Source organism: Pleuronectes platessa, chromosome 10 (genome assembly GCF_947347685.1).
Source record: "Pleuronectes platessa chromosome 10, fPlePla1.1, whole genome shotgun sequence".
NCBI lineage: Eukaryota > Metazoa > Chordata > Actinopteri > Pleuronectiformes > Pleuronectidae > Pleuronectes > Pleuronectes platessa.
Genome location: NC_070635.1, coordinates 12,684,127 through 12,697,729, shown reverse-complemented (window position 1 = coordinate 12,697,729; position 13,603 = coordinate 12,684,127). Strand labels below are relative to the sequence as shown.

At 45.1% G+C, this 13,603-nt stretch overlaps 1 protein-coding gene across 1 annotated transcript in view; it reads right to left on the bottom strand.

The window, feature by feature from the left end:
• nphs1 (NPHS1 adhesion molecule, nephrin) overlaps positions 1-13,603 on the bottom strand; it is a 33,792-nt gene that overhangs the window by 914 nt on the left and 19,275 nt on the right. Inside the window, exons 10-26 of the mRNA XM_053432336.1 lie at positions 13,108-13,249; positions 12,600-12,724; positions 12,324-12,492; positions 11,664-11,793; positions 11,311-11,483; positions 10,454-10,594; positions 9,737-9,850; positions 8,130-8,251; positions 7,384-7,543; positions 7,109-7,265; positions 6,554-6,705; positions 2,994-3,105; positions 2,285-2,466; positions 2,107-2,151; positions 1,679-1,807; positions 1,061-1,109; positions 582-714 (exon numbers count right to left, since the gene is read on the bottom strand). Of these exons, the coding sequence (XP_053288311.1) occupies positions 582-714; positions 1,061-1,109; positions 1,679-1,807; positions 2,107-2,151; positions 2,285-2,466; positions 2,994-3,105; positions 6,554-6,705; positions 7,109-7,265; positions 7,384-7,543; positions 8,130-8,251; positions 9,737-9,850; positions 10,454-10,594; positions 11,311-11,483; positions 11,664-11,793; positions 12,324-12,492; positions 12,600-12,724; positions 13,108-13,249 (2,235 nt within the window). The remainder of the gene's footprint in view (positions 1-581; positions 715-1,060; positions 1,110-1,678; positions 1,808-2,106; positions 2,152-2,284; positions 2,467-2,993; positions 3,106-6,553; positions 6,706-7,108; positions 7,266-7,383; positions 7,544-8,129; positions 8,252-9,736; positions 9,851-10,453; positions 10,595-11,310; positions 11,484-11,663; positions 11,794-12,323; positions 12,493-12,599; positions 12,725-13,107; positions 13,250-13,603) is intronic.

Below are 13,603 nucleotides of genomic sequence, written 5' to 3'. Positions count from 1 at the left end.
TAAAAATGGTAAACAGTGAAGTTAACAATATTCAGAGGATAAATTCTATATAGAGATAGACGAAGAGTCTCCACTTCTTCCCACTATCCAGAAATCTTTGAGAAAAAATATTTTGGCTCTGACTTTAAGGTTTGGTCCATGCCCCGTTCACTATCATTAGACTAGGTATGAGAGAAAGGCTTTCTCTGTAGGGATGTGAGGTTTCATTATACCCCCCCCCCCCGACAGCAGCGCAGCGCCGGCTGCTTTCTCTCACCTCGCTGATCGGCTTTCTTCAAGGTTCAAATCCTCGTTGGCCTTTTTAAAGTACGAAATGATAATTTCTCAGAGATCGATGCGTATTTTGAATGCTAATTGTGAAGTATTGATCTGCGTTCCGACTCTGTGCACAGCTAAAGGTTTCATTAGTTTATATTTCCATTTTCCTTGTTATGGCTGAATTCTCAGCTTCCTCTTCTGCCAGATCCCCTTACCCTCTGCCGAACACCCCCCCCCCCCCCCCCCCCCCCCCCTTTCTGTTTACTCAATCTTCTCTCTCCCGATTGCCTCTCTCTCTTCCCCTCGTCCCGTCCCGTTCTTACCGGTGCGTAACTCTCGTAGACGTTGCTGTCGGTGTCTGATCCAGACTCGATGAGGAGGGTCCGCTGGGCTGCGGCGTTGATCTTTTCTCTGCTCTCATACTTGTTGGAGTTACTTATAGTTGACTGACTGGACCTACATGGAAAGAATTTGCCATCTATTTTATTGAAATTCATTTGATTCAATTCTAACTATTAATCCTCATTGTAAAGCAACAGAGATGAAGCACACATTGAAATGTATTACATGCATACATTAAGTACTTAATAGCAATGTGTTACATGGTATTTATACCTACTTAATGCAGGATTGTGGTGCAAGTTTGACGACACTACTATAAATGGATATTGACAGAAGCTTGTTGTTTGGCCGGCCTGGCTGTTTTAGTAGCTGGGTCAGCCAGTGGATCAGGTCTCAGTCTTATGTCTGTGGAGTGGATTGGATGTGTGTCTATTACTTCTACTGCAGGGCTTTAACTCACCCCTCCTCCTCATTCTTCTTCCCTTCCGATACACTCCCTCCTCCACCCCCTGCAGGAGGAGCAGAAACAGGAGGAAAGAGACTCTGTGTTGGGAAATTAGAACTTGAAGAGAGGATCATCAGCTTCGTTTCATAAGCGCCGAAATTGATCAGAGCAATAAAAATGATGGAGAGCGAGAGTGAGCGAAAGACAAGTATGTCGTGAAAAATCTTTGTAAAAACCAGAGGGCAGAGGAAGGTGAGGAATGAAAAATAACCGACTGGGAGGAAGAAGTTAAAAGTTGGACTAAAGAACAAGTGGAAAGCGACAGAATGAGAGGTAGAATACGGGCATAAAACGAGCAAATGAGATAAAAGATGGGGACAAAATAGAGCAGTGAACGCTTTGAGGGATGAATGTGGCAGGAGGTGGGAGCCTGGAGGATGAGCAGAAGGAGAGGCGACAGGATAAATGGATGGAGCGAGGGACACGGGGAGATGAGGAGGGAGTGAGAGACGGTTGCATTGAGGTTCAGAGTAATCGCTCCAGAGTGTTGTTGAAGAATCAGAAAATTATAAAGACAGGAAAACGCTTGGATCAAAAGATGGAATCCGTAGATAACAAGGTCGTTACGGCTACCTGTCTGACCCCGCCTCTTTTTCCACCTGAGTCCAAAGAAGCAGCCCAGTGAGTTCAACACCAGCAGGACTCCAAACACCACAGTAAACACCACGGTCAGATACACTGGAAGCCCTCCTGCACCTATAGCTCACAAAAACATCACAGACATTAGCTCATCGCATAAGAAGGAAAGTTATATGGTAATGCTGGGAGATAAAACCTGACAGAAGTGAGACCGACCCCACCGCTCTCTCAATTGTCTTTATTGATTAAACCAAGCAGCGGGCAGAACGTATGGGTGGGAGCCATGACAGCCGTAACTCCGGTAGAGCAAACATGAGCAGCCTTGGAGGTGCATACATTAACATGATTCAGCCAAATGAAGCTAGCTGCTGTGCAAACAGCAATTTCCAGCTGGATTCAGAGAGTGGTGATAAAAGACTTACTCCCTGAGTCATCGTCTGCTGGGGTTTCCTCCTCTTCTCGCGTCTCTGTGACGACAGAACAAGGATGAATAACACTTACCAGCCACCACTTCACAACACAACAAGCCGATGATAGATTTATTAGATGCTGGACAGTAAAGTCCTCTCAGTGGCGAGCTGGGGGTTAGTCTGAACTGACCCTTGGTGGTGATGGTCAGTACTGCATTGTTGTCAGCATAGCCACTCTCCCCCATTGTATTGAGGGCGTTGACAGAGAAGTTGTAGGTGGTGGCCGGCTGCAGGTCGGTGACAGTGAAGCTCGTCGCTCTGGGAGGAAAGACGTCCACGTAGAGGAAACTGACGGACTGATCCCAGCGGTACCTGTCCACAAAGAGACACTGTCAGGGACAATTTCTAAACTGTGAAACGGTTTTGACAAGTTGAATTTAAGACTAAGAATGTGAGATATGAAGGAAGATCAGAGTCCAACGATTTATATGCTTCCCCATAATTGAAGATAAGGTGACATAGAAATAGAGAAAATGGAAACCGGCAGAGACAGCAGGTATCCAAAGAGCCAAGTGCTCTGAGGTATTTGTAGACTCAGTTACCAGTTCCATGTTTGTCTTGTTTGTAGTTTAATCACAGCATTCGGATTTCAGTATCATTAATAAACAACTACAACACTGATTAAAACATCAGACTATAAACTATGCATGCTGCCAAAACACTGAAAGAAAGAAACAAAATATATGCATCTAAACCTATTTAAGAACTGAAAAATAATATTTTAACATTTCTAAGACTTTTTTAGGCCTAAATTCAAGTGATTACATTTTACATTTTGAAGACCTCACCAAAAATATGCTGTTTTATTCATTCACCCAAATCCTTCCTTGACATCTCACCTTACACGGAATCTTTGCCGCAAGCCTCCATTGAAGCCGGGGATCCACTCCACAGTGACAGAGTTGTGGGTAACACTGACTTGGCTGAATGACGAGGGAGGATCTGGGTGACCTTGGTGAGGGCGGAAAAAATAAATGAGAAAATGTGCTCTTGATTTTGTTACAGAGTGGAACACCTTCACACACACTGGGTGGCTGTTTGAAAAGGTTTAAGGTGCTGAGGAATTGAGGTGTGTGCCATGAGAGAGTTGAGTGATTATATCCGCTGTCGTTGAAATAACACATGGGGGCTCTGCTGGCCTGCCGGCCTGTGACGTCCCTGCAGCCCTCTCCCCAAGGAGATGTTATAAATGGAGTTCCTGAAAGGGAGCGGATGTTCTTTTTGACGGAGAGACAAGAGGAAGAAGAATTATATTGAAAGAAAATATCCCACTTATCTGATTGGCCACTTTTTTCACAAGCAGTGCCATCACAATCCTGTTCTATTCAATTGAAACACACATAACCTGTGATTGTCACAGAAAGATGAATTTGTTTGCAAACACAATTGTTCTTATCAGACAAAGGTGTCAGAAGAAAATGATAACCATTTGCCTCAGAGTTGATTTGATAAATATGTTTTGGTGGAACAATGAAACTAACTGTATTTTTAGGTACAAAAATATTGTGTGACTTTAATTACTGATGATAAATAATGAATGAAATAAAAAAGGAATTAAATTAAGTCAGGGAGAAATTATGATCACTGTCATAATATCAGTCAATGAGTCTCCAAAGCCTTTTTTTTTTTTTTTTAACAAATCATCTCATTTTAATCACAGTTAATTCCACAGGCTGCCTTTGACAGCAGCATTTCATCTACCCTACATCGGCTTTTTTCTTTAAGACGCACTCTATGGATGATCAGGACACATGGGCAAAGCTATTGCTGATCCCCCTCAGAATAGAAGCGGCTGATTTGTCCAATTTATCCATCCAACATCGTACAATGAGGGATGAAGTCTCTTGATTATTATCAATATTGTGAGCAAAGATCAAAAGACGCTAACCAGGCCTTTGGTCTGACACAAGGCACTACTCTAGTCGGGCTAGTGAAGCTAAAGTGGATTATTTTGCATTTGGAGCATGAAAAAAAAAAAAAGTCGGGTGGCTTTGGGGGCAGAGAGATAGTCAAGGAGAGAGGGAGACGAGATAGTCGAGCGGCTACATAAGATGGGGCTGCTCCGCTCGTCTCATGGCTCCAGGCTGCTGCCCAGTTTGCAGAGTAAATAATTCCCACTATCTGCTCCGCTCATAAGATTCCAGGGCAAAGAGGTCAGCCTTATTTGGATCTCAAATCCAAAAAGCACCGCGCTAAGGAAAAATAAGAAAAAACTCTCTCTTCCTCTTGGGCTCTAAAATGATAAGGAAGCATATTAAATTTATTATCACTGCGTCAGATTAATTATGAATATTCACTGCAGTAAAAAAACTGACTGGGAAAAACAGGGCCAATATGGGATTGTATTTTATGGTTTTTATAGTAAACATTAAACGTGTCCAATGATGGCTGCGGGCCTTTGCTTGGAGCCGGACTGTGTTGATAATGGGGGCAGTGGATGGGTACACTGGCAGCTTGCAGCCAGGCAAGTCTAAAAATGCTGGGAGAGCTGAGCGTATCACTGCAGCATTTATCTGAGGGACAAGTGACATGGTGCTATAGGCTCTGTGATAAGGTGGAGATAGAGAAATGGAATAAAGTCCCTTAAAAGGCTGACACTCTGGAACAGCAACTCCCTCCAGTTTACAGAATTCAGCATGTTTTACAGCACTCCCACGTTATTGTAATGTGGCTGGAAAAGGATGTTGAGTCTCAGACAAGGCAGCACACACTCAATTATTTTAAGATGCTGCAAAATTAGAACCAAAGAAAAAAAAGTTCTCCGCTGCCAAGTAGGCGATATGCATAATCCCAGCGTGTTGTCTTGCGTTACCACTGACTTTGATCATTTCCCCATTTATTTAAAGCCGCCGCAGGTGAGTTTTGACCACTAGGGGGCAAACAATAAATCCTTAAAAACTCATTACCAAGAAGATGTGTACACACTGAGAAGGCACATAGGCTTGTGAGTACCAAAATACACATGAAGTTTAGATTTGGTTTAGCACAATAACTCCATTGATCTAGGTCTTTACCATCATTTTGACTTTCTCCACAATCCCCTTAAATGTACAATATGTAACCTTTTCCAAAACGGGCCTCTAAAATAAATAACAGAGATGTCCAAGGTTTTTAGATTGTGGTAAGTGTGTTGATGGGTACTGTGAGACTGAGGCATGTAGCCTGCTTTAGCTTTGTGCAGCTACAAAGTTAGAGTTTCATCCTCACTTCTCTGGTATTACTAGAGAAACATTTAAAGATAAAAGTAATTTAATAGAGTTGAAAAAAGTCTCCACTTGTGAATTGAGGCACATTCTTCCTTTCATCTGAAACTAAATAAACTATTGAAGAGATTATTATCGAAAAAAATGCTTTGCAGCAAGGCTGAGAGAGAGAGTTGTTTTTCTTTGCTCATGAAATGTTGGCATTTTCAATATACAAGGTTCTTGCGGGACATTGACAAAGGGTGTTGTAAAGACAGCCTCTGAAACCCAAGGACACAACCACTCACTCTCTCTCTCTCTCTCTCTCTCTCTCTCACAGACACACACACACACACACACACACACACACACACACACACACACACACACACACACACACACACACACACACACACACACACACACACACACACATTTAAGAGGGCTTGGGGGTCCTGCAGGCAAACAGTCCATGTGGAAAGCAAAAGAGGCGGAACACATCGACTGAAATGCAATCGATACGGATTAGCCAAAATGGCGTCATAACGTAAACACCTTCAGAAAGTATCGCTGTTTGTTTTTTGCAGCAAACAGAAGACGGAGTCTTGGCCCTGATATCCGCTGTCAACAGAAGCCCCAAAATATGAGCTGCTCCCCCAAAGGCTAATTTTTTTTCAGAAAACAGCCGAGGGGCTCGGGTATAGGTCTTACGGATGTGGACTTAATAGACTAAACAAAACAGTACCACCAAAAACAGTGGGGGGATAGGGGGGGGGGGGGGGGGGGGGGGGGTACTTCGTGCGAGGACATAAGGAAGAAATTCAAACAATAGCAAAACTTTTTGAGAAGGTACTCGTTTGTTGTTGTCTTGACTCTGCGCTGCTCTCTAGTGGATATATTGCTTAACAGCCATGCCAACTAATAGGACGCTTGAAAGTACAGTATTCAGTAAGTGACGGTTACATCAAATATCTCTCTTTGAACTATGACACTAACCTTAACCCTGAATAAAGGACGCACTAAATGTTTTTTTAACACCTATGGTGCCCATGTGCCTTCGCCTCTCGTAACGCCCATCGGGAACAATGCTGTTTTAGCTCATTCAAACCCGTTGCCCATGAAGAGCACATTTTTTGTCCCCACAAGGATATAAACAAGCCCACACACACACAAATGCACACACATACGAACCAACACACATGTACATGTTTAAATACTTGTGCTGACGAGCTGGATGTCTAGCTTGTCCTCTCCAAGTGCGTTGAGAGCAGTGCAGCTGAAGACGGCATAGTCATGAGCTGCAGTCACATTTATTACTCGAACCGTGCTGGTGTGGTAGGAGCCCCCCCTCACGGTCTGCTCCTCATACCTGCAATGCACGCACGCACGCACAAACACAAACACACACACACACACACACACACACAAACACACACACACACACACACACACACACACACAAACAGAGAAGCAGAGAAAGAGATAAATCCTTAGCAGGCGACAGCAGGGATTGTGATGTCCTGCAGATTGCACTAGTTCACCCAATTTCACACATCAAAGAAGCATTAAACAGGTATTTGCATAGTGAAAAGCAAAGTATAAAATGCACTTAATCCGGATTTAATGGTGAAATAGCACGAAATGGCAAAAGAATATATTACATTAGGGTAGAATCTAATGTAATTGTGAGGATTCCTCAATATACAACCAAATGCTGACAGTAGCAGGGGAGTTAATGCAGGAGAAGATTGGAATAATGTCTGCTGTCAGACCTTGGGTTTGTAAAGTCCATGCGTAAGCCATTTTTTTCCCAGGAGAAGTCGACCCGAGGAATACCATCTGCCTGACACACAACCTCAGCTGTCGTGGTTCCATCCCCTCTGCTGGCCACCTTCCTCCACTGGGCTCCTTTCTGAAGCTCCGGTTTGACTGCACAAGGCAAAGTAGACATTGGAGGTTATTCATTGAGAAAACATTTGCACGGGAAATAATTGATCCCAAAAACATGTGTATGTCCCTCCCCGACACAGAGAACAAATACACTCACATTGCACAACCAGCTGCACATCTACATTGGCAGGGGGTGCTATGCCATTATTGGCTGTGCACTGGTAAATACCAGCATGAGCCCGAGTCACATCATGGATGGTCAGAAGGCCTGATTCGTCTTCCTGGGTCTCCTCTCCCATCTCCGCCTCCCCCTCTCCCTGCGGAAGACAGAGTGAGCGGCAATAAGCGGACGACAGCAGCAATCCCTCAATACCACACTCCCATCCTCCCGGGTGAGGGCTGGAGTTTTGGGCGGCTGTTTCGAGAGCGAGACAGGTAGACAGTGAGGGAGAGCCGAGCCGGAAACCATCAGGGCTCGAGATTGGGGATGGGAAGGGCAGCGGGGGAACGAGCTCGGACGACAGAGAAGGATCATGCCACGGGTTGAAGAGCCACAGGGAGGGAGGAAAGGAGGGGCTGCACAGGTTGAGAGCGGGAGACACAGCACCGCCGGAGGGTGGGTGAGACCAGAGAGGCATCAGTAGATGCAGGGACCACGTCGCATTGACAAATGTGCCCTTTCGTCGCACGGCAGTAATCAAAGCTATTTTTCTGGATTTGGGCTGAGTGCAGAGCGGGGAAGAGGTGGAGAGGAGGGGTAGTTCGAGTTACTGAAATATGGTGCATCTCTGCATTTAAAAGGCTGTGGATAAATGGCAAGAAGAGATAAAACAATAGAAAGGAAACCAGATAAAGGAAATACAATTTAGGGGGGTGATTGCATTCGGAGTGTCTGTTACTCACCAGCCATTTCCAAGAGAACATGTCAGGTATAATGGGGTTGGCATCTGCCACACATATCAGGTCTGCTGTTTCCCCCATGTTCACAAACACTGGGTCTTTCTCTGCCTTGACACCGGGAGCATCTGAGAGTAAGAAAAGGGGGATGGAGCTGAAGCAGGACCAAAGGTTAATATGCCAACCTGGGGCAAATCATTCTCTGAACCATTAAACCGGCATGCAGCGTTGCTATAATTATTCTTACACTCATTTCCCTTTGAACGTTTCCATAACCCCGTCTTAATTGGCCTCTCTCTTTCAGATACAAGGCCATTAACCTCTCTATATGTTGAGGCATTGCAGATACTTTTGCAATCGGCCATGTGACCCGCACCAGGCCCTAGGCTAACACACACTAAGCAATTCCCCCTCCCATGATTCCACTCTCCCTCTATCTATCCATCATCATCTCTCCTCCCCGACTGCACGGCTCCTGCACTTGTCTTTGTTCGCCTCTACCTCACAGGCTTTTAATACTTCTCATGGGTGCCATGTACTTAGAGCAATAAGGCCATTAGTGCCTGCTTGTCTAAGCCTGTGTTCACACTTGGAGAACATTGGTGGGGAACAGAAGAGAGACACTGACCTCTGGGTGGGTGGGATCCGGCCGTGTTGGCCCGCTAACCAACAGCGACAATGTTAAGTGGGCTACACCGTCACCCTTAAAAGCTACGACAATTCTCTATGCATAATGAATACCTACAACTGTCAAGACCAGTCATATCAGAGCAGCAAAATCCATTAGGCGTGTACCATGGGCTTTGGTGAAGCAGGCAGACCTACATTTTCAACACTTCCATTATTAAATCATCAGAATCGGGGCAGTGGGCCTTCTGCTCCAGGCAGGGCCTCGGGCAGCAGTGGAGGCGCACGGCCTTGCATGGAGGCCTAATGAATGAGGCATGTTTACTGGGTAGGAGCTGAAAGTCAATGTTGTTGTCTGGGTGTGTCAACGTGTTCGGATGCTCTGACGGTTGTGTTACTTCACAGCTTTAGACATGTTCCCAAAACAGTCTGTTTGCAGGCTACAGAATCAAAACCAACGCACAAATCAGCCAATCATTAGCAAGAAGAACTCTGTTTGTTCTCCACATTTACAAGAAGACGACTCTTTAACAGAGATAAATGATGTATTTGAATGGTGACCCACAGGGCCTGGATGTATACCTGGCATATTCGAAACCTGAACAACATGAATTATAAATGGACTGCAGCCAAGTAAAAGTAATGATTATGAAAAAGTACCATTTCTATATTTTCTCTCCCATCCATTTCTCTCATTTTCAGTGATCTGGAAAAGTTTCTTCACTCCCTAGAAACTGCTGCACACTATCAATCTAGCTTTCACATGTAAATACCGAAATACTCGTATCATGGTGTGACATATGATATCTTTCACACGTTCAAGCTAATCTCAAGGTATTCGTATTCACTGTTTTGTCGTATCAAATTGAGTATCATCATAAAATCTATTTTGTTCACATGGAATAGTACCCGACAAAATCGGGATGTGTGTGGGCACAAAGATGTGTGTGTGTCTGCCACTTCTTTCTCTGTGTGGAGAATCTTACACTGAACATCGAGCATGATGGAGGTTTGGTTGACGCCCTCTTCATTTTCACACACGGCGGTGTAAACTCCTGCATCTTTCCTCGTCACATTCTTGATCTCCAGTGAATACTCGTCTGACCAGCGGTAGCGCAGATTCCACCGTTTTCAGAAACACACACACACGGACAGACACACACACAGACACACATGCAAACCGATGGTAAATTAAGTATTCATTACATGCTCATCAACGGCATGTCCTCTGGCCACTGGTCTCTAAGTGACATCTAATCCTGCATTATTGATTGGCTTGGCGGGATTCCCACATCAAGCCAACAATAGGCTGCATTAGAGACACCTTCTGTACCGCAGCACTCAGAATGTAATAGGTGGGTTTCTACATTCAGGATACAGTCATCTTATGGCGGGGGCGTGTGGGGCGTTTGATGGAGCTAACAGAGTTAACAGAGAGAGAGAGTGGGTGCTGTGGGGCCCTTGATGACACCGGCCTGGAAGCGAAGCCAGGTTTAGATCCGTTGTGTTGTATTCAGGCAGACAGCAATCCTCATTTAGACTGCATACATTAGAGCCATAATGAGAATCACATTTGGCAGGGTCCCATGCTGGCTAACCTGCCATGTTTTATTCAGACCCTGAATGGCAGAGCTGAGTGCTTACTTGCTGGCTCAGCGCAACTAGGACCTGGTTTATAGAGCCATCACACGGCCCTGGATCACCTTTGACCAGCACCTCCTTGCGATACAGCCAAAAGCAGGAGACCTCCTCTGGGTTCGCGGAGACCAGCAGAGGAATGGCGGCCGTTTCGTCCTCCACCACCTGGACCTGTGTCGGCTGGTGAGGGCTGAACTCTGGTGGGTCTGGGACAGAAACAGCACACAAACACGGCGACACTAAGTTGGAATTACAGCAAAAAAATTCATGAGCAGAAACTCAGGCCGACAGGATGACAAGAAACAGCCAGCGCGAATGCGGAGACACACAAAACAATTTTGAGCATGAAAGAAGTACGAGACACTAATGAGAGTCAAACCAGTAGAAAGTCGACATCCCACCAAAAATCCCAGATCTAACCAACTTCGCACAGCGAGACAGGGGGGAGGGAGGGGACGCGGGAGGGGGGAGGGACGGGCATTCAAATGACGAGTGACAGTGCTGTTGTCCAACTGCAGCTCTGCACAAACACACAGTGACATTCCTTCATGCTCATACAAAGCACCGAGCTTTGAAACTGTGGCTGGCTGCTGCCTGTGAAATGGCATCAAAGAAAAACATGGCCATGCAGCAAAGCAAATGCACAATTAGGACACACTGCTGCAGAGCTCAACAGACCAACAAATCACAACAAAGGTTTCCAGCAAACAAGAAACAAAAAAAACACACACACGCAACCCAGTGCAAAAGGACCCCGGCAAAGCAGCTTACAGCCGCAGCGTTATAGATCATCATTATGCATCGTTTAAGATTCATGCAAACCACATCTCTTGGTCACTCGCCAGGAGGAGACAAAGAAACACACAAACAAACCGAGACAGAAAGAACTGCAGAAAAAACAAACAATTCATCCTCTACTTACAAAGAACGTTGAGTTTGAAGAATGTGTTGGTCCCCTCGACGAGCACGGGGCTGTAGGCCTGGCAGATGACCTTCTGGTTGTGATGCTGTGAACTCAGATTCAGAGATAAAGAGCTGAGCACTGAAACGCCGCCATACTGAGCCGCCCTGGGAGGCTGCTCCGATCCCTGGAACCTAGCACACAAATCCCATCCAGCAAATCCAATCAGCCGGGGAATTAAAGTTCACCAAAAAACAATCCTGCATATTATCGCGTCTAAACGGATAAACATCAGTAATTCAGACTCATTCTGACAATGAATGTCATTGTGTCATTGTCTGTCATGGGCCTATTCAAGCACCGCCTCCACAAACCTTTGGGCGCCCAGGATCCAGGAGATGTTGGCCTTGGGATTACTGCTCCCAGCCTGGCACTCCAGAGTGACCGTCTGCCCCCGACGAAGCTCCTCCTGCGAGGTGGTGATGGTCATGCTTAATGCTGTAACTGGAGAGGAGTGGAATGAAAAAAGAAAACCCATTTAAACTCAAATGTATCAACATGAAGAGAGTAAAAGGCTTTGGCCAAACATCTGTGTTTATGTCAATTCTTATTATCTGATTTAGCTTTTTTCTGTCCGCCAAGTTAAATTATAATATATGTTGCTACCTCTGCCAAGGAGGTCAAGTTCTCATCCAGGCTCGTTTGTTTCTTATTTAGCAAGATTACGGAAAAATGACTCCACCGATTGCGATAATATTTTGTGGAGGGGGGGGGGGCATGACCCAAGGAAGAATAAATAAATTTGGAGCGGATCCAGGATTTTTTTTAACATTGCAAGATAGCGCTATTTTCCCTTATTCCTTTATTTCTCAGATAATATTCTTGGACCTTGACGAAAAAATATTTGGCATATTTATGGGACTGATATGTATGAGTGTTTGCAAAATCAAAATTAAAATCTGGGTCCGGTGCTGTTGAGACTTGGCTGTGTGCTATTGTAGTTTGCATGTGTTAAGAGTTCTGGTCCAACTTACATTGAACCTGAAGCTTTGTGTGGGCAGAGATGGTCTTCTCTGCCTCATTTGTGGCATCACAGCGGAAGGCAGCCATGTTGTCGCTGGCTGTCAGGAGCAGGACCAGGTCTCGGGCCACACCCCGATCGGAGGGGGTCTGCTTCGGCGCATAACTCAATGGCTTTGAATTCTAAAACAGGACGGACATTAAAAAGACAACAGCGTGTGTGTTCAGGACAAAGTAACACACACACACACACATACAAACAAACGGACAGACTGCACACACACACTAACCTTGAACCAGGTCAGAGCCCCAGTGGGATTCCCTCCAGTGGAGAAGCAGGTCAGACGGATTTTGGTGCCTGCGTGAAGGGGGACATCTTGAGGAGGTGCTTCAAGCCAAACCTTCTGAGGGGGATCTGTCAATAAATGATCCAAAAGGTTTTAAATGAGTTAGAATATATTAGGTAGTAGTGGATAACATACATATCTAGAAGAAAATAGATAAACCCAGTTATTAGCAGATATACTTGCAGTTTGAACATTTCTGCTGAAAACATTTCCTCTCACACAAATATGACAGGGCAGGAGGAGAAAAGAGTTGTTTACTCTGTGTCAAGGATTATATCTGTGAAGAACTATAATTACAAGTGACTCCTCCTGAACCATGACGGATGTGTTCTTGATAGCATGCAAAAACAAATTGTACCAAATTATAATTTCATTCTCCCTCCTGATTTTTTCATGCCGGTTGTTTCGACTAAAAATAGAAAAAAAAAGAAGTAGAAATGAACTCCCTCACAGAATACGGTGAGTTTGGTCATCTGGCTCTTGGAGAAGTGTGTGCCCCTGTTGAAGGCCTCGCAGGTGAGCTTGAGCCCATCCTCCTCCCTGGAGACCTGGTGGGTCATGTTGGACATGGTTGTCATCCCACCATTGTCTCCCTGCAGACACAGAGCACACATGACAGTTCAGTCGTGGGGATGGACATTCATTGTCAGGCTCAGGAGGAGAAATAATGTGAGATAAAAAAAAAAACACCCCACACTGGTTTGTCTTGGCGAATACAGAAGGCAAATTAGCTCCTGCAGAAACTGATACATATTTATCTGAATCCGGCTGCATGAATTAGGCAAAGCGTCACGTTGCACCTGCCTGACAGTGGTCATGCCTCTGCGGCACATCTGGTTATTAAAGCCATTATTGTGATGATTACTGTAAAAGCCACAGTGAGGCAGACTAACAGACACGTCAGTCTTCATTAACCTCACGCCGTTTCAGATGCATTAAAGCTCACA